Here is a 26,762-nt window from a genome sequence, read left to right as displayed (position 1 = left end):
GTTGAAACATTGGACTGGATCTTCGATTATATAAAAGGTAAAATATAACTTTACTACAGAAAATGAAAATTTGGTCTAATTTTGTGCAATCATTTCAATTTTAGGTGGAAGAAACTGAATGAACTGAACGACATGATCGTCCATTTATAAAGAGCAATCGAAAAAATCTGATCTACGAAATTTAGCTTGTCTTGCTTCTTATAGCAAATAACAACTCAGACATGTTTAAAAATGACAGCCCATCACGTCACGCCATCTCTCGAGTGTAACTTTATGGGACAGGCAAAGCCTAAAACTTATGTAATTCACTTCTATGGCCTCTCTTTATAAGCAAAAGCATCATGAAATGGTTCGAACAGTTAACTAATCGTATGAGTAAAGAGAAACGTTATATAAGCAAGCCAAGCTTTCCCAGTCATTATGATCAAATCTATTCCGTCTTTTGTTTAAATCACAATCTAGTATGCTTTACTACTTCAGTAGTTTCAACGTTACATTTTCCTATAAGAAACAGTGTTAACCGGAGTTCATCATTTCATTTTGTTATCGAAGTCTATAGCAGATGATGAGTCGTTTCTAAGAGATCTTTCTGGGTGCTGCGGGAATTGGTCCACATCGGAAATTTTGCGTCCGACTATAATATGCTTGTCTGTCTGAGTCATTGAAAAACCTGATCACAATCTGAAACGTAAATATTTCCAGACAACGTTCCTTTGTGTGGTCCTTTAAAGCTTTACTTAAAATGGCTGTTAGCTAAAAATTTCGAATTTGCAACACAATACGGAAATGGTAGTTTCAAATTTTCATTCAAAATTATTTCCATCGCAACATTTTTCGATTGCATCGGTTACGTCACTTATTTATGAAGAATGGATGACAATTCCACTCATCCTAGAGGAACGGGCACTTGAAGATAGATAATAAATTGAAAATTTCGTCGTAGAGTGACCTTGCTGCAAACAAAATGTCGTAACAGAGACTTGTTGTGAGGCTGGTATGGCAAGTGTGGTATCGTTGTAAAGCTTAGAATGCAGGCTGATCAGGCATTATTGTTTTGCTGCAAGATGGGTCTACCAGTGTATTACAGATGAGTCCAAGTTTCGCAGCGGATGGTGATTTTTTTTTTCTCAAATATTGCACAATTCAGACAAATTTTGTAAAATCCATTCTCGGCGTTTAATAGAGTATGGAATCCTCTGCCAATATCGCCATTCAGAGAGTTTCAAAATCGCTTCATCTTGGACATATCACGATTTGAAAATGTCGAAATTTCGACTTCACCTGGCTGTGGCTACGTGGTCAGGTTGTCGAGGGAAGCCATTTTAACACGAATTACCTTAGAATTAGTCCCTCTATCCGTTACGATAACAATCTGTATTAAAATTGACTCGTCAGTCCCGCACGGACATGAGTGCTTCTCCGAAACGGCTGGATGGATCCGCGAACTGCATGTGGTTCCTTATAGTGCTCGAGTCCCTCAATAAGAACACGAAAAAAACTCAGAGGTGTATCGCGACTCTATTTAAGTTTTGTTCAACCCCACCGTGGGACAGTTTTGTGGGGTGGGATATATATCACGGGAACGATACCTTTTACTGAGTTCGTTCGCAATCAAAATAATACCACTGCTTGGACCAAAATAATATGCTTTTTGACCGTTAAAAAATCTGTTCTTGGAGTGCGTTGGCTTAGTTCAGTGCCATGGCTGAGTTGTATCACGCGTTTTAATTGAAGCACTTAAAACTCTGTTGTTGAACGGTGCAAATTTCTTTCAAAAGCTGAGACGCATGTTTAAAAGCTACAATTTTTCTTAAAAGTTTGATTTCATAATTTACAGCTCTCGTCCGGATCGACTCGTATCTGAAAATGGCACTGGAAACCGCAGATATGCTGATGATGGTCGTAAACAAGAATCCACGGACTTAGATGAGCAAAGCATTTACGGTTCGGAGTATTCATTTTGTAGTTGCAGCTATTGTCGAGAACCGAAAAAGAATCCAATTTTCGGCCGATCTGAAATACGTTTATCATACTCAGAAAGGTTAGTGCCTGCAAATCGATGAAATCATTTTTTATTAACTTATAACACCTGTAGTAATAATCCGTTCACAATCACTGAAAAATCTATTACTCCTTTTGTGTAAAGTATTGGCGAATCGCCTAATGGGCGATCAACGCACTCCCTATACAATATATTAGACATTCCGCTATAGATACAGAAGAGTATACTACGCAGAGCTTATAATTTATGTTTTTAAGTTTCTCTTCTTTCTCTTCAGGTGACTGGCAGTTTCTAAAAGACAAAGTACAGGCCTCCCACACTTTACAAATCCTCGTATTTTAGGAGTTTTAGGAGGTTTTTAAACTTACGTTTTAGGAAATTTTTTGGATCTTTCATTCGCTGGGAAGAATATATTTGTTATGTTCCCTTCTTAAAATAGCTCGATGGATGCGGAAGTCCACTTTTTTCTAATGAATTCATCATTGAACGAATGTTCAATGTTCATAAGCCCAATTTTTTTGCTATTGCTGAAAAGTCTCTTTTTCTTGTAACATCCTTTGATTTCCTACGTGCAAAGTATTGTCTTGATTTATCATCGAAAATGGATCTATCCAGAAAAATAGTTGTCACTCAAAGTTACCAAAAAGGTCCAAGCTCGATATTGGATATTTGGCTCTTCCTACACCAAATTTACGTTTTTTTTTCATTCGGTGAAAATTGTATTTCTGAGGGTCCATAGCATTTGAAAAAGTCAAAATAGTTGGATTGACAATCCAATGGATTGTCCGGTCTTCAGATGGAGTCGATGGAGTCAAAGTTAAAGATGTTTGTTTTCATTAAAACTTTTATAAAATCTGACTAAAAGTATGTCGATATGAGTTTGCGGCAGCTAATTTAGAAAGTAATTCCCAAAGGAATTCGGTACAGCAAAGTTTTCTTATTTATTTAACAATTTGATCGAAACTAAATAAAAAGCATTTTTAGCTTAAAAATCCTGATTCACAGGAGTTTAATGTGATTTTCGAAGTCTCATTTTAGGAGTTTTCGAAGATTTTACGAACATTTGTGACATTTTAAGAGGTGTGGGAGGCCTTAAAGTACTCCAACCAACGATCTAATGTATATATTAGGCTGTTCCATATTTGTATAGGAAAATTGGCTTGTCGAATCAGATGTCATGTCGGAAAATAATTCTTAACAGGACATTGATACAGTCGGTGACTGAAGTAAGTTTTCAATTTCATTTCAGCTGGGTCACGCATATAAACGAAAAGCTTCGCATCTGATTGGTATCATGTACACTTGTCTTCGGCAAGCTTAGTTTTGTAGACCACCCTAGTAGATGTGATAACATATCTTTGACAAATATCAGTTTACGATGTTATTCAACGCTTATCGCTTAACTTGTTGTTTAGTCAAGAATTGTAATTCATTGCAAGATGCCGGAGAAAACAGCTCTAGTAATTATTGCAGAACTGTCTGAAGAATTAGAAGTAGCCAGTCCAATCGATTTCTTAAGATTGTGCAATGTGAAAGTGACTGTTGCTGGCCTCAATGGCATGACTCCTCTTAAGTGTGCCAGGGGTATGGTCGTTGTGCCGGAAGTGTCTCTTAATGATGTAAGAAACAATAAATTCGATGTTATAATTATGCCGGGCGGCCGTTACGGATCCGACAATATTGCTGAATCGGATATGGTCGGGGAAATGTTGGTAGAACAAAACAATCGCGGTGGATTCATTGCTGGTATCTGTGGAAGTCCTAAAGCTCTTTTGAGAAATAAAATTGGATTTGGAAAGGGGATTACGTCCTATCCTTTGTGGAAGGAGTTGTTGAGTAAGGATTACATATACAGTGAGGAGTCTGTAGTACAGGATGGCAATATTATAACAGCGCGAGGACCTGCACAGGCGCTAATGTGGAGCAGAAAAATTGCAGAAAATATCGTTGATGAAGATACCGTAAAAGGTACGGCGAAACACATGCTGATGTAATGATTTGAGTATAATGACTTTGTGTGTACTGGCAGAGGACACAATAAATGATTGTTCGGATGTGTCTACGTTAGGAAAACAGTTTCGCTAGTTTTGTTTTGTTGAAATTTTTTGTATTTCTCTGAACTTGCAGAATTGTTGGATTTGAGAAATTTGAACAAATTTCAATTTAAATAAAATCACAGAAGTTTATGTGGCTATAAGTGACTATGTAGTATGAGCAATGTATGTCATCAACAAGTTTTAATAAAACTTTCGCATTGTTTGGAAAATTGTTTAAATTTGGCTTTCCCAGCTTTAGTACAACTGTAAAATTGAAAGCTCCAAAAATTTCATTCCAGTTGCTATATCGATGTTACCTATGTGCATGGTAACGTAATGTAATGTCGTAGATTCGTGTGATAATACATATGGAATGGATTGAAATTGTCAGATCTTATCATACTTGTGTGACCTTTCGTAATACTTGACTTTTGTTCAGGTTACGGCCATTTCCTTTAAGAATTTGTTAGTGAAGAGACGTTCAAGGTATTCATTCCACATGGGAATTGGTAGAAAAATTGTGTGAACATTCCGTGCACTAATCATACGTACGGCACCTGTTGCCTCCAAACCATATGTTTTCCTGTGTGAACCGTCATACTCAGGAAATGGAAATGACAGAAATCGCTCGATGAAGGATTTATATGCACGCTCATCTTCCGTAAACAATATGTTAGCTAATTATCTTCTTTTCTCGCAGATGTGTTTACTTTACCAGATATGATTATACGTTTCAGACATCGACAGAGAGAATAAATTTTTTTCCTCCAACCTCTTTGCTCTAAACAAATCTTACCAGTATAATAAACAAACATTTTCTCTTAGAGACCGTGCGAGCATATCTGCTGCGATCTGTTGGTATAATGAAATTGTTCATTTACACACCGATCGTTATACCTTTAGTTCGATGCCAACAACGGTCGTTCGAAGACGTTAAGCATTCGCGGTGCTGTGAAACACTTGCAAGCTATTGAAAAATGTTGTACAGAGACAGTTAATCCAATTATTGTTTTAAAAAGGAAAGAAAAGAAGTTGATAATTTGGTGTTAAGCGTTTCGTTTTGTTATATCAATAGAATTGTGTGGTTCTTGATCTCGTCTGTTGATTGCGGATCAGTGACAATAAAATATTTTTTTGCCGAAAAGAACATTTTGCGGTTTGTTCTTATGCGACAAACGTTACATTGAGGAATTCGGTGCACTGTGTTGTTTGTATAAGTTGTGCACTATAGTTTAAGAGATACAATCAGTAATAATACCACTTGATACATCGCTGAACGTTGTGGTTTTTGCATATAATATATAATTACATTCCTAATGAATACTAAAATCTACACAATGTGCTGGAATAACATTCTTTGAACGATCATGATTGTCTGAAAAAGTCTATCTGGATTTTTATTGGTTGGATATAACTGTTTATTATTTGGTAAGTTTCGAAGCTTTTCTACTCAGAAGTTTTCTATTCAACCATAAATTATATACACATCCATAGTATGGATATTCCATAGAGTATAGAGCATACGTATTCAGGCAGGTTGTTTACCGTTTTCTCATATATTTCAATTTGTCTGTCGATAATATTCATTCGGTAATTTATGGTCTTAAAAATTTTGGATGGTCGCATATTGTTTAAAGAGCATATCGTAGCATCATTGTATAAGAAATTGTTGTTATTAACGAGATACCGTTTTTTTTAGTGAAATGTATAGAATCCATTATGAAATCCTCGTCTCATTTAAAATACAAAAAAAATGAAATTCGTAAAGTAATACAAATTATGTCGAGTCCAAGCATTTAATTGTAGTTCTTGTTAGAAAATTATTAACAATTTTTTCTCTCTGACTCTATCTTTATTTATTCATTCGGGGCAGCCATATGTGAAGTTTAACTGAAGCGTTTCGTTTGGGTACATGTAATTAAGTGATGCTAATTAAAGTGCGAAAGATGAAACTTTCGCTTCTTAAGTTTCAAGTGTAGTTCTTGAAATTTAATATACTCTGTTCAACACACAGATATATATGATATGTTCAATGTGAAACGGTTCTTTTCAGAGCAGAAAATTTTAGGGGATTTTCTCCAAGCTTTAATTTGTCATGCATTTAAACTAATCGCAGAAAAAGAAGAGCTGTTCACAAGAAAACGATGAATTGATAACTGAAAAACAGGAATAGATCCAAAGGAAAAGAAAAATTGATTGCAGTAGACGGAAAATGTTTCTTAATAAAATCTTGTAAAAGTACGAATTGCTGGTGAAGTTTTCAATTTTAATCATTTTTTACAATGAAAATGTATTCTGCAATCGAATTTTCTTTTTCCTTCGAATTTTTCCTTATTTTGACGTGTAGGACATTATTGCCAGAGCCGAAGGCGTGGGCAGTAATGCCTACACGTCAAAATAACAGTCTGGCAATAGGTGCATACCATATTTTATCTGTCGAGAACAGATATATCGAGATAAGTAAAAACTCCCTAGGGAGATAAGCTCGTCATTATCGTTCTAAATAGATAAAAACTTAAAAGAATTCTATTCCAGTAAATTTACCATATTCAGGCGGTAGGCGTATCACAAAAACATACTGTCACTTCGTTTGCTTAAATTATTAACATAAATGCAAAATCTTTTACTTCATTTGTTTTAACACACTTTTCGTTTTAAAAGCCACACTAGCTAGAACCCATTGCTTATTTTTGTTGAACCTATCGACAACAGATGATTATTATCCGTATTTTGATCATTAAGCTTTTATTGTAATTTGGCACAAAAATGAGCTATCATGACTTCTTAGTAAAAAACTAATGTCTCGGCCAAAAATATGTCACTGCTCGTTATTCGGGAAAAATTCTTTGAGTTATTTGTCCATTTATTTCAAGGAAAAAATGGTGGTTACAGTTTTCTTTCTCTAATTACATAAAAACATTAGAACAAACGTTACTAAAAAAGATAAGCCAGAAAAGGAAAAATTAGTCTGCGTAGCTTCTTTAACTTTTTTTCTTTTAATAATTTAAACAACATTTAATAGGGTGAAATAGTAAAAATCATAAAAATTAAAAAAACAGGAAAAGCGTTTGTATGCCATATAATAATCCGATCACTTAACAGTGGCCCTCTTTTAACAGTAACTCCTGTAACGAACGATAGAATTCTTCATAGTGTCTTATTCTAAGCAACATTGGCTGTGACAGTGAGTTGTATAAGGAAGGTCCAGAATACCTGGTTCTGCAGCAAATAAACATTGTCGAGTTGATTCTGCAAATCCTACTAAATGGTGTTTAGAGTCTACACTGTATTGAAAACATCCGAATATTCCTTTGGAGAATAAAGACGTAAACATTAATTAGAAGGAATATGCATAAATGGTAAAAATACAAACCTGAGCACATACTGAGTTTCGTCTAGAATGTCTGGAATGTTATACAATTTCCATTAAATTGACTTTTTCTTATTTAAAAACTTCTAGAAATTGTAGAAAATTCTCAAAATTTACAGAAAACTATTACTGGTACTTAATCCATACCTTAAAGTTTAATCTTGTACTTCATTTGTGTTAACATACATTTGCAAAGCAAGATCAAATTAATCTTGGGCGAGTAGGTTACTCATGTAATCATTGAAGTCGATAACAGATGACTAAATCTTTCTACGAGGTTATATCCATTGCGGCTTTCTAGAAGATTATAACGCTATGCGCACTTGTGATAAAATTTACTCACCCCCTATTCCACCTAATGTACTATGAAAATTTTTGGAAGAGCCTAAGCTCGGCTATATTTATCTCTCCCTTTATCTGTTCAAAGACAAACATATAGAAACTTAAGCCAATGTAACCATAAACGAAGAAAGATTTTCTTTCCAACAACATTAAATCTCTTTATAAATATCAATCAAATGAATTAATTTTGTTGCCATTTTCATTTTGTTACATTGTGAACATCTTCTTTTGTTCAAGAGTAATGTGCTCGCGAGTTTAAACAAGGTCATTATTGAATTAAGCTTTAGTATACCGTCACGGTGTATTGTTGAATAAAAACATTTTTGTTACATTTAGCTAATTGATGGATTTATAACAGAAACAGTTGAGTTTGTTATTTACTTTTCTCTTAGATTTATGCTTTTTTTTGTGATTTATGAAAGTTTGCTTTTTTTGTGTGTGGTTAGATTATAAAGGTGATATTTTTCGCGTTTCTCGTATTTAGTTCAGCTCAAATAATTACGTTACTTTTCAGACCAAACACGTATATCTATCTTGATCAAAGGGTTTTGCGGTCTCGTCGTCTCGTGTCAGTTGATTTAAATATGAAACGAATCGATTCACATTTTATGACAACCAGACTCGAAAAGAGACGAACTTAAGTAGCTGATCTGATGACCGTTGATTTTGGAAAAAATAGCATTTTTCGTCACAAGTGACGAAAAGTAGAAATTTTCAGGACTAGTCTTAAGCTTGTTCTAACGAGGCGAAGCCAAGTAGGACAAGCTTAAGACGTGTCCTGAAAAAATTCTGCTTTCGTCACGAGTCACGAACTACGTTTTCTGTGCCGTAAGGCTCATAATGAGACGAAAAACAAAACAAAAACATTTAGCAATCACTTTTCGATCGTAGGGCGCCGCGCAGTGACGAAATATGTCGAATTATGATCCTAAGGCACAGAAAAGGTTTTTGTAGGTTTAACCATGGACTATTTTGACAAGTCAATTTCCATAATTTTCCAGAATTTTCCTACATTTTCGCAGATTTTCCCAAAAAATTATAAAATGTGGGAAAATTAAAGAAGTCTTTTTCCAAAAACAATCCCTGGGCTTAACTCATCTAGCCATTCATACAATACGGTAAAAGTAAGAGACTCATAATTTTGTTCTTGTTCAGCTACAGTCAAATGGCAGATCCAAAAATTGGATTTTTTTACTTAATTCAATTAGATACAAAATCTTGTACTTCATTAGTTTTTACCCAGTCCAGCTATATAAGACCATATTAGACAGGTATGCATCACTTATTTTTGTTCCGTCTGTCGTTAACAGATGAAATAGTCTTTTGAAAACTGGTAAGAAGCATAGTTTGCGTGTTTGATTAAACATTTCTTAAATGACCAGAATGTAAATTTCAAGCAATAAGCCCTGAATACGATCAAATTATCGAACCTGTCCGGTTGGTCACTTGGTTTTTGTTTATTTGTATTTGTGATAAAATGTCCAATGGCTTTATAATTATAGTCTTCAAATGGTCGTAACTTTTAATACCTTCTTCACATTTATTTACATATATAAATTTACCGGAAACTCTGTTGAACTTGGTGTATATATTCTGATTACGTTATTGCTTTCATTAGCATCATAAAAGTAAAAACTTTTTTCTTCTTCAAGAATCCACCATAGTCTCTTATACATTCATGTATAACACAACAAACAGGCTTATGCAACATAACTGTTCTTTTTATCTATATACATACACGGAAAAGCACTGATCTTCAGTCAAACATTTAAGAGAGTTCTTTAAAATAACGTTGAATCGACATTAGAATAGAATTGATTGGGTACCAAGTCAATCTTTTATATACACTTACGTGTTACACAGGTGTATTTAGGTATAGTATGTGGTTGGGTTGTGTACCACTGTCGTACCTATATGATAAACGACGACATATTACATATTAATTTACGACATTTACACATTGCATCATATACGGCCATATGAAACACTGGCTAACTTAATCCTATATAAACGATAAATGTTATTACACCGATAATTTCATTCATCAGCGTACTTATAATAAACGTAATAGAAAAACACCGAGCGATTATGCTAGGGAAAAAAATTGAATGAGAGAAAAAAAAATAATGCTAACCTGTCACAATAGGAGCAAAGGCCGTCATGCTGATGGGAACAAAGTTTCATTATAATATCGCAAAAATGTAAATTTGCTTTTTGTGCTGCTAACGTTATTATAGAATTCAGTGGGAATGGACGATGATAGCCATAAAGCAATGAAAAGAAATCTCATTATTTCAACTTTGTATGATCTTCGGGCGGATTCGAAAAAAATGACTTTATAATCTGTTTTGTAATCACACCGAAAATGTTATTAATGAAGATAAACTAGTTAGCCAACGCCTTCTTCTTCTTCTTCTTCTTCATCACTTAGCCTTAAAACGATAGGCAGTGTTAAATGGTAGTTCTATTTGTCATCAAACATTTATTTAAAGATTTGTACGTGATTTCTTTGAAACCTTCCATTTTTTTTTCAATTAGACTACAGCTTCTCCAGTTCTTTACCCATGTCGACCATCTGAAACGTTCAGGAAAGATAAAACTCAATAGTCCCTCAAATCTCCATAGTTTTCGAATTTCTATATCCCTGCCACTTAAAACCTTTTGAAATCCTACAATTGGACCAAGTGAAGCAGGGCCTATTTTACGGAAACATGTTTCTCAAGTTTTTGAAAGTTTCCAAAATGTTTCTGAAAAGTTTTCTAAAGTTTATTAAAGTTTCTCAAAGTTTCCTTAAGTTTCTAGAAAAGTTTCCTTAAGAAACTTTAAGAAACATTTTGGAAACTTTCAGAAACTTGAGAAACATGTTTTCGTAAAATAGGCCCTGAAGTGAAGTGATACACTTTTTCCAATTCAACCCACAACCCGATCCATAATCCCAAAGACTTTTATTTTCTCGAGCGCCTTCCAATAGTATCTTCAATAATAATTTGGCTATTGGCAGGCGCCTGCGAATAGTCACTACGAAAATCGGAAAATTGGGAAAACCTGGAAGGATTCTTTTCAAAAACCACCTCCCGAAATCGAATCTTAGCGTTTGAAAGGTTTTGGACTGAGGAATTCAAAACAAGCTTCAGGCCAACTTTGGTTGCTTGTGGCAGGTCTTTAAAGATCGATAAATGGACAATTTTTCGGCCACATTTTATGGTCGGTAAATTATGTGCGATCAGGTTGTGAGTGGGTTCGTTGGAACGCTGAGCTCAGAGCATACCTAGCTTGATAAACATCTACCAATATATGTAAGAAGAATGATAAAATGGAAGTTTTGTGAAAGGAGTCTATGAGAAAGAATCTATGAGAAATTTATGATAGGGCTGTGTCGCTAGTGATGACTATCAATGTGCAGCTAATATGCTCTCTGTAACGCACGTTATCTAAACCTTCCACAGATGTTTTCGATCACCATTCAAAAGAATGCTTGAGAAAATATAGCAAAATAGTATCTATCAAAAGAGCAGAAAAACATTTAAAGAAAAACCTGGAAGCAGATATTAGGAGACTAACGATTCACTCCGGAATGAGGAATCTACGGAATCTATAAGTTTATTGTTTTCTGGTACCAACTGTGCACATTTTGCTGTGAAAGTATCTTTCTTGTTGTCTTGTTAAGAATTAACCTACTAAAATGATTCTAATTTTCATCTCTGATTGATTGATTGATCGATTAATTCTCAACAATTTTGATAAATAATAATTATCGATGTGTTCTAGATTCTCCTGTCTCAAGATCCATTCTGTATGTACCATGAACATTGTAAAAACTCGAGAATATTTTCTGTGCAAGTGCTCTGCACTCCCATATATGTAAGGCACTCTTATACACATGCATATTGATACATACAATATTGTGAAATAATGAAGGAATTGATTAAGACGATTTTCTTTACATTTTATTATATATAAAATGTATACAGAGATATACACGTTGTACAAAGGCACGCTATTATAGATGGGATGAGCTCTCAAACGCACAAATTACTTAGACATAAATTAACGGTAAAATTTCGATTCTTTCCTGCTAATAAAACAAGTATATGATGATGATCTCGATGTTGATTATATCAATCACTACCATATTGTTGTTATATCGTGCCGAATATGGAACTCATAAAATGATTTTTGTTGTTGTTGTTGTTATTCGTTTCGTTTGTATTGTTTTGTAGCACGTGAATGAAGTATATTGACTTGCAAGAATTTGAACGAAACAAGTAAACGCAGTCGGTTTTTAATTATAAAGTAAATTAGAAAACAACAAAACCAATCGTAGCGAATCAGTATATTGAAATTAGAATTTTACCTTTGAAATCTGTTCTGTCGAAATTGTTTTTTTTATTCTTCTTTTTACTTCAAATTTGTTTATAGCTTTCATTGTGCACAAAAAGTATGAACTTTTTTCGTCGCGAATCTCGTCGCTGTACCAATTTTGGGATCTAGAGTATTTTTGGTTCTTTCTTATTGTACTAATGCCATTGTTTGTTAACCTTATTCATAAACGGCAAACTTGCTACCCGTGTATAAGAATATATTTTCTTTTGGCCATAAACACATACGGAACAAGAACACTTATTCGAGAGTTAGAAACTTGATTTCCCCACGTGTGGTCAGCTCCGTTCCAGATTCACGTGCCGTCGAACCTCTACAAGATAAAATGCCTTCAAAAGTTTACAGAATTGGTTCTGTCCTGTATACAGGATTTCGTTGACAGTATCTCGTTCTAAGTTTCGAATCATTGATTGAAGAATCCCGTGTAGATTCAAGCCGTTGCGTTCTTAACCAGAACGTTTTTGCAAAGTGGACCACAATGGTTGCCCAATACTCATGGATTAACACATTAGAAACCCGCCACCAATTAACGAGATGGCGAAGGCATAGGTGCCAGAGCACCCCTCATGACAATAGTGATTCAATCATCATTGTAATCGACCAATGGTACAAAACTTTATTTTACCTGTAAAACATACTAATTCCAGGGGTGGCGCTATCTAATATGCAGAACAAACACCAAAACAAACAAACAGAGCATAATTACTCTTCTCTTTCCCGTGGATCGCGCGAAGCGACTCACCCTAACCGTAGAACAAAAACCTGCAGAAAGTTTTTCATGTAGATCTCAAAGTAATGTTAATTACAAACGAAGAATAAATTATTAGATCTATTACTTCCTTTGTTTTCAGTATCACCTAGTGTTTCCTACAAAATCTTGTTCTTCTTTAGTTTTACTGTACGTTTTGCTATACAGTAGTAAAAACTCATGACTTATTTTTGTCGTCTGTATCGATGACAGATGATAAGGGTTCTGGAAAGTGGTTGGATATTTGGGATTATTCATGTCATCCATTTCGTAAAAATGGTAAAAAAATGTTTTCCGCTGCTAACACAGGAAATATCAGTGAAATTTAGGAAAGAATTGGCTACATATGTTTTTCAGCTGGTCCACTCATACAAACAAAACTGCTCATACGTCGTTGAACCCGTATAAAAACGAACTAGCATTTTTGTTTGTATGAGTAAACCAGCTGAAAGACTGTTGAAGAAAATTCTTATTTAAATTTCACTGACATTGACTGTAAAAGAATTTCGTAGAAACCCGTGGAGAGTTGATGGACTAAATATATATGCGTGTTATCTGATATAACGTTGATATATGGTTGAAATTTGAAATTTCGAACCGATTCAAAACCCATATCGTTTTTATTGGCATAGCTTCCAGAATTAATAGAAATTCCAAAAATCAAATTTCCATTTTTTTTTTTCGTAAATCCCATCACGCAGTTGTTTCTCTAGCACAATGCAACAGATTCTCCATATGTAGTATCAAACTCATAATATCATCGGTTCAAAATTGTAGCGATGTGTACACGGGTATAAAAACTGGTTGTTTATATTGGTTCTTCGGCACATTAAATACCGCTATATCTGCACTTTTACAGTCTCCACATTATAATATATGTGATCTGAACGATATAAAACCATTTTTATTCGTATACCGTAATCAATACACAATTATTTCACAAAAGTAAAGTTTTACGATTGCTAGAATCTCTCACATATAAATACTTTCGGATTAAATTGTTAAAGAAAATAAAAGAAAAAGTTCCTTCATTTGGTGGCAGAATTTCGATGTTGTTTCGGTGCAATGGAACCCGTTAGTGGTCCTATAGAAATGTATGAAATAATATAGACATTTCATCAGTGCTACAACTAGTGTTCCCCATTCGACACATCCTTTTACAACATCCTTTTCATTGGTTAATTGATTGAAGCTCCGAAAGTTCTTACTTTTCGTCAACGTGTTTCATACTTCATTAAACAAATTGAATAAATTTTTAGAAATGAACCATCAGTTGTTACATAAATGCAATTTTATTGACATGAAGATAAGGCATTCTTTTCACTAAGTCGATAAGTTATCATAGTTACAAAGAAAACATCGACTATTCGTCTGAATTATTTTTATTATTATTATTTCTCTGTAGAAGTGAACTTGCTAATATGATATGAGTTGTTTTTCGCGTAAAATAGACTTGATACCTTTAAATTGTAAAATCTCGTTTAATAGGAAACCGTATGGAACAGAGAAATGATACCAGATGGCGTTGAAGCAGCCTCAACGGAGACGCATCAACGCAGCGCCATCTGTTTTCACTTCTCTGGTATGGAAACTTTTAAACATAGTTAAAATTGTGGTACAGTTCAGAACGCTCCCGTAACGTTAGCGACAGTTTTTAAGGAGAAGCTTGAAGTTACTCTGCGGAAAGTTCTTATATTTAATCTCACAGCTTAATACAGTTCTTCAACAGTAATTATTATGTCGTTGCTCAATAGCCGAAGGCAATATTGTACCATATAAAATAGGAACGTTGTGCCTACCGAGTTGTCAGAACGATTACTGGAATTAATATGAACAGTAGCAAAACAACGACGAAAAAAATACAAAAACACATGAATAGTCGCTTAGCAAGTCCACGAGCACCTATATTTCCGATGGTAGTTTCTGCTAAAAATGCATAATACTGAAAGTATAAAGGAACATTTTCGGTTATCGCCGCTGACTTCGTAAAACCTATATGTAAACTATAACCCACCATTAAGTACGCGGTAAATACTAGAAGGGCTTTAGTGCGTATGCCAATGTTGCGCGAGCTAAAAAGTGTTATTGAGCAGCCTTCCGTGCCATTCATTGGTCGTGCAATGCGTGCAAGTGCAACGCCTCTGTTTGACATTAGGGTAAACTCTGACGGAGAGGAACCGAAACATCCTACAGAAGTAATTGGACTCATTTCTGTTCCTCCAATACTTTGAAATAGCACTTCGCCCATGACACTTCTAGCACTTAGAGTCGTACCGCATAACAAATTTCCTTCCACCATTCCCAGAACTTGATCTCCAGACGATATTGTCATCGACTGTGGGTTTTAAAAGAGATTTCTCAGTTCGGGACATAAGGCCACTTCAAGATATTGCATACTTGACCGTTTTCCTTTGCTGTGAGCAAAACCTGACCGGATGTGTTGATCATTTGTATAACAGAACCTACGCGAATGGAATCATCATTACCCGTTCCAGTTGAAATGCTACGTCCTGGCACAGTCATTATAGACATAATTGGCTGTTGTGCAGCATTTTGTAATTGCACAACAATGTTTCTTGACGCAAAGCCAACACGTCCCATTGGAGCCAGTATGAACCTTTCTTTGTCGTTCAGAGTCTCATTAAATAAATTCAAAGTGGAATTTGGAACGGTTGAGCCGAAAGCACTGGACGGTTCAAAATTTGGTATCGATGTCGGTTCCACCGAATATGGAGGCGGTAGTCGAAAATCAATTTCTTGTTGTTGATTCATTTCTATGGCCACTTCATCGCTTTCACCGGTGTAAGCGGTATTTTTCATTTTTAACAAAAATGTTCACAGCGAAACACACTTCAATCTGTCGACCGATAGATTACGTACTAATTCAGTCAGCTATTGTTGGAAGCACCCACAATATAAGCCGTTATCTGCACTTATTTTCGAATTTCTACAAATTCTAATATCTAATCAATTTCATGTCAAACGACGTATTTGTAGAGTGGTGAATTGGCTATACATAGGTGTGTTATAACGTACGACACAATTATCATGTCTGTGAAACACCACGGAAGTATCGATACTATGCACACCAGTATCGCAAATTACAACTCGATTTTATTAACAAATAATAATTACGAAGACTGCTATAATGAGGCATTTCGGTTGAGAATTGAGTGGGACGTTCAATGTTAAATATTTGAATTCAATGTAAAGACTGAATGTTTCGTTTTTTCCTTGCATTATATTCACACACAAAAAAAACATGAAACTAAAAGCATTTCAGAGTTTTTTTTTGATTCATGGAAATATATTTGCACTACACACGCATGCTCACTAGCATTGTGGTCGATTTTCTCATGGACCAATGGCACATGCCAACAAAAAGATTACACCGTTCGCTTGGATATCACTTTCAACAACCCCAAGTTGATAAATGGAATGACGACATAACTGCTATAATGATAGAAGGGTGGATCGATTTTACCAACTTTAAAATCCAGTGGCTTGTGTAGCTGGAAGAAACTAAACTTGTGGCATCATTTATTTTTCGTTTACTCACACTTTTAAGAATCCCACGTGCATTTAAAAATGTGATATTTATACGAACTTTAGTCATCCGTGGGATACTCAAAAGTGTGCGGAAACGAAAAAGTAATGATGCAAAAAGTGTAGTTTCTTCCTGTCACACAAGCCACTGGATGTGGATTTCAACGTTTGCAAAATCGACCCACCCCTAATGACAGCATGTGACGTCATTGATATTCAAATCGATTTTAAAATTACTTCCAAATCTAAAACGATCAAAATAACTTCGATTCGTGTTGTTTACTGGCAACAACTGCAATAAAAAAACAAAAGTGTTTCATGCAAAGTCCTAATTACTCATTAACATGAATTCGACAGATGAAAACTGATGATAAAAATTATTTAAAAAAAGGGTGATGGTCAGGTGATCCAACCCACTAATGTGACTACAGTGTAATAGGTTGTATTTTTGTATACTGATTCTTCAGTACAACCAACGCTATTTGCCTACCACGATTTGTTCGATTAAATTAGCGGAAGTTTAATAAAACAAAAACGTAGATCAGCAATTGATTCGAATTAGATTTCATGTTTGTTTAATTGACGGTGAAGCGATTCGACACTCTGTTTTTTCGACTGTTTATCATTTTGTGATGTATAAAGATAAGGCTGAACTATATAGAGTTCGACTTATGATCAGTGCCAATATATCGTGGGCAACATCTCTAAAGGGCGTATCTCCGATATCTCAGGAACCACTGAACCGATTTTCATATATTTTTCCTGGAAGGTTGTAAAAAGTATTGAACTTTGAGACCGACAAAAATTTCAGTGAAATTAGCATTTTTCGTCGTACTATCGGCTTTGCAGTTTTTCGACAATATTTCCAGAACCACACTGTCGATTAACTTCATTTCGGGCACAAAATTCATAATATGTTACTACCTTTCAGGGAAAAAAAGTTTATCATAGGTTCAGTAGTTCCTCAGACATCGCAGATACTCCCTTAAGTGATGTTGCCCACGACATACAAGGGGAGATCGTTCGATCCTACATGTTATACTATACATTCATGTTAACTGTACGGTGTAATCGATGTCAACTTGTACTGAAAAAAAGCCTCTTTCATCAGTGCATCAGTTTCCAAGGGCTTCCCTCCCCAAATTGGTGAGTGGGTAAAGGTTGTACATTGATTTGGTGTTAGTACAGACTTATGTACTTCAGAAAGAATTCAGAAAAAATTTGCTGCAGTCGACGTCAACGAAATCGAAACATGAATATTCTTCAGCTGGTCTAATCATACACACAAAAGCGTTCATACGTTTTTATAATGAAAACGGTTTAAAGACGTATGAGCAGTATTGTTTGTATGAGTGAACCAGCTGAAAAACGGCTGAAGAAAATTCATGTCCAAATTTCACTGACGTCGACTGTAGATCATCGCTTACAATCATGGGTGTTCGCTTCTCTCTGTATTATGACGGCCTTTTTACAACCACTTTCATAGGGCTAATAATGAAGGTGGTTATCCATAGCTTATACCGATAAGTAGATCAAAAATTCAAATTATTTTCATTAATATTTCAATTTTATTTCTCTTCAATCACACTTAGTCTTACGACGACATATTCTAAACTCTAGACCCTAAAACAGACAAAATGAATCACAAACCGATAATCTCATCCACATAAAACTATTGTTACATCACAGCATATCCAAACTCTTAGTTCTTTTGGTTAAGCGAGAAGAATTGTTCTTCGAAATATTGTTCAAGTCCATCCATCATGTCTTTGTAATCATATTTGTGCATCATAAAGTGGCCCTGAACCATAGCCATACTAACTTTGGGCTTCTTCAACGCCCGAATTTTACGAACAAATTCCTTGGCGTCTGTCTCAACATTCGCTTCCGGATAAAAATGAGTGAACATTCGGAACAATTGATCATCGTCTGGCAAATCGATTGGCACTTTCAAATCAACACGACCCGGTCGCGTCATAGCTGAATCCAATCGATCGATGTAATTGGTTGTGAGGAAAATGATACGTCCTTCTGTCGATGCAACGCCATCCAATGCATTCAACAATCCACGGAGTGTTACTTTTCCTGAGCCATTTTCGCTCACCTGTGGCGTTTGCTGCTTTTTCTTCTTTTCATCTTTCTTATCATCGTCGTCATCTTGCATATCACGATTTGGGAAGGCTGCATCAACATCCTCCAACAGAATGATACAATTCTCGGGTGTGGAATTCATGAGACCATTCAGAGTGTCGTCGTTCAAATTCTTTGATGACAGTGACATAATGCAAATGCTGTAATTGATTTCGCCAGCTATTGCCTTCACAAAGGAGGACTTTCCGCATCCGGGTGGACCGTACAATAAGTAGCCTCGTCTGTATGGAATGCCTCGATCTTGGTACCATTTTGATGTGTCCAAAAACTCACGCAAGTCGCCGTTGATTTTAGTTGCTGTTGTCGTGTTCAATATAACCGATGATAATGGGCGCTTCCTCTTGCCAGTGCCGCATTCAGTCCAATATCCGTCATTGGCGAAATAGAATCGGGTCTTATCTTCTGTCAGTGGTTTTTCCTCGAATAACAAACGCACCTCTTCCATAATATCGCCCAAGATGGACGCATTTGTTCGGAATGTGGTTAATGTGATCGATTCCCATGTGACATCATTCGACACAACATTTTTTACGTAATAACGACTCAATAGTACCCAATGGCCTTTGTATGTGAAATAATGTGTTGTTTGATAGCGCGGACTGTTTTTCATCTCATAAATTGTCTGGCCATTTTCTTCGCGACGACTATCAAAACCAACGTTTACGTGCGGCAAACGTTTTGTTTCGACATTATTCTGGAGCCATTGCAGGAGATTCGCTCGTGTGTCACAGTAGCTTGCGATTGAGTTTGTGATTTCAACGGATCGCTGGAATAAACAAAACATGAAAATGATTAGCGATTTCTTCTTTCATCGATAAAAGTTGAGTGACGATAGTGGAAAGAGTTGCAAACGGTTTTACAGTAAAAGTATTTGAAGGGAATGAGGAATGAGAAAGTCCGAACCTATTCCGAATCGATTAATTGAGTCATCTCATAAAACTATCTTTAGAAATTAATCTGAATTCCCAATCAAGGGCAGACGCATATTGTTTTATTAGGAACACATATTATATGCGCACCTTGCATGCGTGTGAATACAATAATGTCCATACTACATATAATTGCGTGGATGACGAAATCATTGCTATATTTAGACAGACTACCGTCGTCAAGTTCTTTATTTATTCTCTGTCAAAATAACATCCTCGCCAAAAATCATATGTCCAAACTAAACTGGACAAATAATGTCAGGAATTTCTTCGGTATTTTTGCCCAAAAACGTTTACAGTACCGTTAACTCTATCAACTGTTGTCTAATAATGCTTACCATAAAGTGGTACCACAGAATGTTCACCAATTGTTTCAATGCAAAATATCCAAGATATGCAATTATCACCCCAACACTGAGAAGCACTGATGCAACGGTAATTTTATGAGAACTTAATGCATCCATTGACCAGCCAGAAGTACCACAAAATGAATCGTGGGGTAAATCGCCAAAGGTCCCCATTATAAGTTTGATATTAACGAAATTCAACGATAGAAAATTAGTTTCACCATAAACGAACAACAATGCCGGTTGTTTTTATGACTAATTCTCTCACTTATAATGTGAGCACAACGGAATGAAATCGATTATTGAAAGAAGTTGCTGTTACAGCGACCGTATTTATACGACTGATGTGAGTCGTTTCTAAATCTGTTATTCTAACGAAAAAATGTTAAGCCGGCACCGGTATTTCGCAACAAGAAGTTATTTCGTAACAATGGCTAAGGCCAGCAAATGAAATCATCCTTCGTTATCGGTCGGTGTATTTTGCTTTTGTGTTGTTGAACGAGATGGCTATATTCTTTCGATGTAGTATGTTTGTATGCCACCTACACATCGCGTATATTATAGCGAATGATTCATTATAGTCACCATAGTCGGGAGTGATTATGATGGAACAAAACGAATGTTGAGATCTGCGTGACGATTCTCATAAGTGTAGGAATTCGTAACTTGACTGCTATCACCATAGAGCTTGGGGTGGTCTGATACCCCAACATGTATCCCTTGTTTTATTAATTAATTGTCTGTAGTGCGGGTGATTAGTCACTCTCTAAATTAAGTATATTTGGTCATAATGTGAAATATAAAGATAGCGTCAATATTGTTACTGTAGGCTAGACAACTTAGCTTTTGACTATGACAAATAGAATGTGCTAGGTTTGATTGGATGTACTAAAGGTAATACTACATCTAGATCTCAATTGAAAATTGTGAGAAAATTGAAGTTTGAGTGCTGTTCAATCAAAATCTTAATTTTCAGCATTTTTTTCTAATTCTTTACGTCTGCTGCATAAATTCCATTGATTTTTAGATGTGATATGATTTTTCAAAATCCTCTTTCTATATAAAAATCGACCACTGCTCTTTGTACTATCTTGAACTATCAACGACTTATAAAGAAGAGCTTAGTGACCACATGTCCTTTGATAAATATGTTTTCAAGAGACTGAAAATAAATCTTTTACTTCATAATTTTCTTACTGTTCTTACTGCTACCGATAACAGATGATACAGACATCTATAAAACGAATCGCAAGAAAAAATGGAATTAATCGAATTGAAAAGAGAATTTGATCGCAGTAGAAGGAAAATCATTATTTTTTTAATAAATTAAAAAAAGAAAATACTTCTCTGTTCTCAGGATTGCAGGCACTGCTAGTCAGGTTTTCAATTTTAATAATTTGTAGGGTAAGATTGAGTTCTCGGACACTTTTTGTTCTTTCATTCATCATTCATTCATCATGTTCACACGATAGTAAGCCGGCGTGATGCAAGTTCTCTACTACAAAAATAAAAAAAGGGACTAAGGAGCTTAACGAGCTATCACACATCAAAGTGGGTTAAGATTTCACCAAGATATTGAATTTTGAAATCTTGGTTCTTGTATGTAAATATGCGAAATTTCGTATTTTTATTTAACTCAAATTGCCTATTTTAGGGTTTTGGACTTTTTTTTCGAAATGTCTGGCAGAGTTTTGGAAGTAGAAGAGAGTGACAAAGATAAAAATGTCGGGCAGTTGGAATTTATTGTTTAAGTATTATCTTTAGTGTGACGCAAGTCCTTGTGTCTTAACCACTTAACCTACAAAATAAGTGATATAGTTAAATATAGGTGACACATTCTGCGTCTGTACACAAAAATTGTATCCTAAAAATTTTAGAAAGAAAATTTTCCAACAAAAACGTTGCGTTACAAGCAGCAGATGTTGAGAAAACTACTGTTAACGAAATTGTTAAATCAGGGAAAAATGTGTCCTGATTTTTGTAAAATTTTAGTTCAAATTGTTGTTGTAAATGTTTTTGTGTACATGCGCAGAATTTGTTACATACAACGATATAAGTTATTTTGCAAGTTAAGACCCAAGGACTTGCGTCACTTTCACCCTTTACGGGCTTTTGACTGATAAACCTTATTTAAGAATGAGAGAACCATAGGTGTCCGAGGACTCTTTTCTTGTACGAGGATTGGTATACTTACCCTACAAAGAAAATGTATTCTATGATCAAATTTTCTTTTTCCTGCGATTAATTCTTGTTTTCTGCGATCTATTCCTCTTTTTCTTGTGGTCAATTGTCTTTTTAGAATTAACAGTTTAAAAAGTTCCCAAACGTTTTTGGTGAATTCCACCTAAAATTTCAAGTTATTAACGAGAATGAATGCGTTGAACCTTGAAACATGTAGTGTAGTTACTATTTACTTAGGTACAACGGCGTTCGTATGAAACCAAAATATCAAAATATCTCGAATTTCTTTTTAACGAACGCCAGCAGTCATCTAAATCTGATAGTGTAGAAAAAGCGTTTGAGGGATTCTTTTGAAAAACAGCCTACCGAAATCGGGCGTGTTTTCTAGTGGAACTTTTTATAGGTACCCAGAAAGGACTTCGACCCTAGAAGGCAAAACCACTCTCAAAAAAATTCTTCGAAGCTTTTATGGCTGGTGAAAGGTGATCGAAAGCCGAAAATTTGCACTTTTCTTACCAAAATTTCTCCGGATACACGAGCCGTACAGGGTCGTGTGGGGTGTCATTAGAAAGGTAATCACATGTTCTATTGAGCCGAATAGAGACTCATTGGTTTTAAAATTAATCCACACTGAAATATGTGCTGTTGAAGTTTTCAACAGAAAACTTGCCCTTTTCTTAAAAATATTTCTCTAATTACACGAGCCGTACATGGTTGTGTGGGGTATCATTTGAAAGGTAATTTTATGTGCTTTTGGGCCAAATAGGGTCTTATGGGGTTTGTAAGCATATGCGATGAAATATGTACAATTAAACATTTCAACTTCTCATATTTCATCGTAGATGCTTTCAAACCCCCATAAGATCCTATTTGGCCCAAAAGCACATAAAATTACCTTTCAAATGATACCCCACACCACCATGTACGGCTCGTGTAACTGGAGAAATATTCGTAAGAAAAGTGCAAGTCTTCGGTTGAAAACTTCAACATCACATATTTCAGTGTCGATGAATTTTAAACCCAAAAGTCTCTATTCGGCTCAATAGTACATGTGATTACCTTTCTAATGACACCCCACACGACCCTGTACGGCTCGTGTATCCGGAGAAATTTTTGTAAGAAAAGTGCAAGTTTTCGGTTTTTGATCACCTTTCACCAGTCACAAAAGCTTCGAAGAATTTTTTTGAAAGTGGTTTTGGGTTCTAGGGTCGAAGTCCTTTCTAGGCACATATAAAAAAGTCCACTGGAAAATGCGTCCGATTTCGGTAGGCTGTTTTTCAAAAGAATCCCTCTTTAAGGGACAACAACTCGATACAAAAAACAACAAAACGAAGTTTTATGAGAAATGTGATGATAATTAAACTATTCGAAATGTGTCAAGGCAGTTGTTACATTTAAGAGATGAAAATCTTTTAAAACGTTTTTTTAGCGCGAAAATATGTTAGATTCGTTACATTATACAATAGAAAGTACGGGTAAAACATACAGTTGCTTTGGACCGAAATTTACTTTATTATAAATAGACGTGTGTGTCTGCTAGTTCACACAATATTTTACGACCTATAGTAGGTATGTATCCCATGTATATTCTTGTTAAATAGCATTATTACAAAATCTTAAAAACAAATATCAATGAGACTGCCTATCATCATTAATTAATTCATAATGTTAAAGATATTTTAAATATTTTATGAAAACAATTAAAACAAACACCATGCTGTGTTGTTCTTGTTGCTGCTGCTGCTGCTGCTGCAAGTTTATACTTTTAGCGAAAGTTCAGTAAATTATTTCGACTTCTTTTTAATAGCAATATAATATAACGCTCGATTTTCTCATGTGTGTACTTATGACTGGCTAATTATAAATTGAAATCGGATTTTATATTTCATAAGATTTTGAAAACAATAGGAATGATTAAACAATGGAAATAATAGCCTTGTTTAATAAATTAACTACACATCCATCACACGTTAAATTATTGGCCTTTGCACTCTGTGTAAACTGTCAAATGAAAATATAAGACGTGGAGCCATCGACAAACCAGATTTTTATTTGCAAATCGTTTGTTACATTTCGCACTTTGCTGCAAGAATTTACACGCTCTTCAAAGATCAGAGTTTTGCACATAACTTAGATAGGACATAACGAAGTTATGGAAGCCTCCAAAAGAGATTCGGAGAAGGCAATCAAATCATCTGCTATCGACAACAACAGCATACATAAATGACGAACTCTAGTTAATACAATCGTATAATAGCAAAATGTTTGTTAGATTCTAACATTTTAACATTGTTAGAACTAATGAAGTACAAGATTTTGAGTCGTTTTGATATATACGTTGATCAAAATCAATAATAGATTCTCGATTTCGTTAGGCAGGTGATGTTTTGTGCCGCCTGTGACAAGTCAAAATCGACATCTCTTTTCATACAATTTTCTGTTGTACTTTCAGCGAACTCTCATATTCCATTGGCTATCAAATGGCACCGAGCATTAAAAAATCTTCGATTGACACACACATTGGGCCGCCAAAAATGTCTGCAGAAATATCCGTTGGACCAAATTCGTCACAAAAGGTAAATTTTACTATGTTTTAGTTGATATGTCGTGCGGTTTGTTGCAATGGTAAATGTTATATTGTTTATCTTAAAATGCAAGTTCACTTGTTGCAACGATAATTTTGTAAAAAGAATTTCAAACGTGTATTTAACTCGTACATTTGCTCATACTTAACAATCAGAGTTATTACATTTATTTCGATTTCTAATCACATCACATTCTTTGAGAATACTCCTTGGATCTATTAAAAACGAAAAAACATTCCTTGTTGCAAGACTTGTTAACAAATTTGTCATTGTTGATAAACGAGAAAGTATTTTTTTATCTTTAAATATAAATTATCTGCAATATGATGACAGCATGTACCAAGCATACATGTATATAGATGATGGATTGGACAATTTGTTTTTATGGTGCAAAATAGTCGTTTCTGGTTTTTTGTCAAACAAATTATTTCATCAACTCGTTATATTTTATATGCATGACAAGATTGCGTTAACGTTGTCGCTTGTCTATAATATTCTCCTTCAATTTACATTTCATCGCTAAGTGACATTGTTGCGATTGTCTTACGTGTACTGGAACAATAAGGATGTGAAAAAGCAGCTTTGAGAAAACATAATTAAAAAGCTATAAAACAGAGAAGCTTAATTACACTTCCGTTAGTAGTGGAAGCCTAATGCTCACGGTAACCATGGCTGACTTAAGAGACCATAAAATTCACCGATGAACTATGAAAATGACTAATTTGATCAACTGGATCAAAAGAACTCTTTCATAGTTATCTGACCGACTATGGATGTTGTTTATCTGTTGTTTAAGTAATGACGAACAATTATTTTACAGCGAAGACTATCGAGTCTGTTATGTCTTTCGATCGACGGATTTTCTACAGCTTGATTAACCAAGTCTTCAAACCTAGTCTTCAAACCAAGTCTTCAGACCAAATAACCAGCGACTATTCTCGGGAAAACGTTTTCCCGAATTTTTCCAAAATTTTCCAAATTTTCTCAACAATTGAGAAACTTAAGGATAAGTGGAAGTCGTCTTGCTCTCTTGTAGAAGTTCAAAAACCTTTGCATACTGATGTGAAGATAGCAAGTTGGAAACAGTGTACAAATCACAATAGTTCCCAACTTAAAGTTTTCTTTTCCAGTCCAGTTTTAGAAGTTAAGTGAAGGGTCAAGAATTGTGTCAAGTTTTGAGACTAGACTAGCAACTACCTTTTCTGTTATAGAATCCAGTGAGGCAAATTAGAGTCAAATTTAACATTATTGTCAATTGATCACATTATTCCCTACTTTCAATTAACAGTTAAAGTCAACCAAAAGATCAACATTTGCTTCAGCTGTTTTACCAGCTGGTACTCATACTACTTAAACTTATACGTGTGTAAAAGGGTGTCTCCAATACGCGTGTGACAGTGCTAACACCGTATAAACACGCATAAGCTATGTTTGTATGGTTGGTATGAGTGGACCAGCTGGAATACAGCTGAAGCGAAATACATAAGTCACTTATTTTAAAGTCACCGGCTGTATGTAAAAGATGAATAGTGTGCCTTATTGTAATGGCATCTTTTTCGTTTTTAAGTAATTTTGAATAATTTTATTTTTTTATAAAAAAAGGAAAACCAACGCCCACCAGTGTTCCACGCCGAAGACTATGTTGTCTCTTTGAAAAAATTCAACACAAAATCAAGCAATGGTAAACTGACCAACAAGTCTATTTACGATACACCTGAAACTATACCTGACGTCAAAACAATCGATAAAAATGCACCTCTATCCGATTACAAGTAAGTGATCGCATTATACTAATACAATGACATCCCTAACTGGGCCGACTTCTGTAGGAGTCCCATTCCGTCACCACCGGAAACGGAATGTGAGATGTCGCTGAGACAGTTCAGCAGTATCACCGAATTGTTAACGAATCTTCGGTCAGATCTACGGGCAGCATTTCCCAGGTAAATTTTTTTAAATGAAATTGATCTTACATGAGTCTGGGATTATGAATCGATGGTATTGATGGATTTCACTTTTATGAAAATGGTTGTTTAATGGGCACACATACACAAAATTACCTAAAGATTGCATTTAAATAAATTTCTTCAATTTTTTTTTTTGGTAATTTCGGCACGAAAATTACTACCAGAGCGTCAATTAAAT

The 26,762-nt window shown here is 35.1% G+C and overlaps 3 protein-coding genes across 4 annotated transcripts in view; 1 reads left to right on the top strand and 2 right to left on the bottom strand.

Moving 5' to 3' along the window:
- The window catches only part of LOC119072345, a 62,918-nt gene that overhangs the window by 15,757 nt on the left and 20,399 nt on the right, over positions 1 to 26,762 (top strand). Inside the window, exons 3-6 of one of the 2 annotated variants that reach the window (XM_037177533.1) lie at positions 1,838 to 2,041; positions 24,485 to 24,608; positions 26,220 to 26,389; positions 26,447 to 26,560. In XM_037177533.1, coding sequence (XP_037033428.1) covers positions 1,838 to 2,041; positions 24,485 to 24,608; positions 26,220 to 26,389; positions 26,447 to 26,560 — 612 coding nt within the window. Of the gene's footprint in view, positions 1 to 1,837; positions 2,042 to 4,931; positions 5,467 to 24,484; positions 24,609 to 26,219; positions 26,390 to 26,446; positions 26,561 to 26,762 lie in introns of those variants that run through there. The other variant, XM_037177534.1, reaches the window with a different exon arrangement.
- On the bottom strand, positions 14,235 to 16,261 carry LOC119072354. The gene is made up of 3 exons (XM_037177544.1): positions 15,276 to 16,261; positions 14,893 to 15,213; positions 14,235 to 14,820 (listed from the first exon to the last, which is right to left on the bottom strand). Exons 1-3 carry the CDS (start codon positions 15,696 to 15,698, stop codon positions 14,674 to 14,676), a joined length of 891 nt encoding a protein of 296 aa, XP_037033439.1. The 5' UTR covers positions 15,699 to 16,261; the 3' UTR covers positions 14,235 to 14,673.
- Positions 18,107 to 20,350, bottom strand: LOC119072349 (mitochondrial chaperone BCS1-like). The gene is made up of 2 exons (XM_037177537.1): positions 19,843 to 20,350; positions 18,107 to 19,341 (listed from the first exon to the last, which is right to left on the bottom strand). Exons 1-2 carry the CDS (start codon positions 20,023 to 20,025, stop codon positions 18,127 to 18,129), a joined length of 1,398 nt encoding a protein of 465 aa, XP_037033432.1. The 5' UTR covers positions 20,026 to 20,350; the 3' UTR covers positions 18,107 to 18,126.

Source organism: Bradysia coprophila, assembly GCF_014529535.1.
Source record: "Bradysia coprophila strain Holo2 chromosome IV unlocalized genomic scaffold, BU_Bcop_v1 contig_81, whole genome shotgun sequence".
Taxonomy (NCBI): domain Eukaryota; kingdom Metazoa; phylum Arthropoda; class Insecta; order Diptera; family Sciaridae; genus Bradysia; species Bradysia coprophila.
Note: the sequence above shows the minus strand (reverse complement) of the source record. Positions and strands in the feature narration are given on the sequence as shown.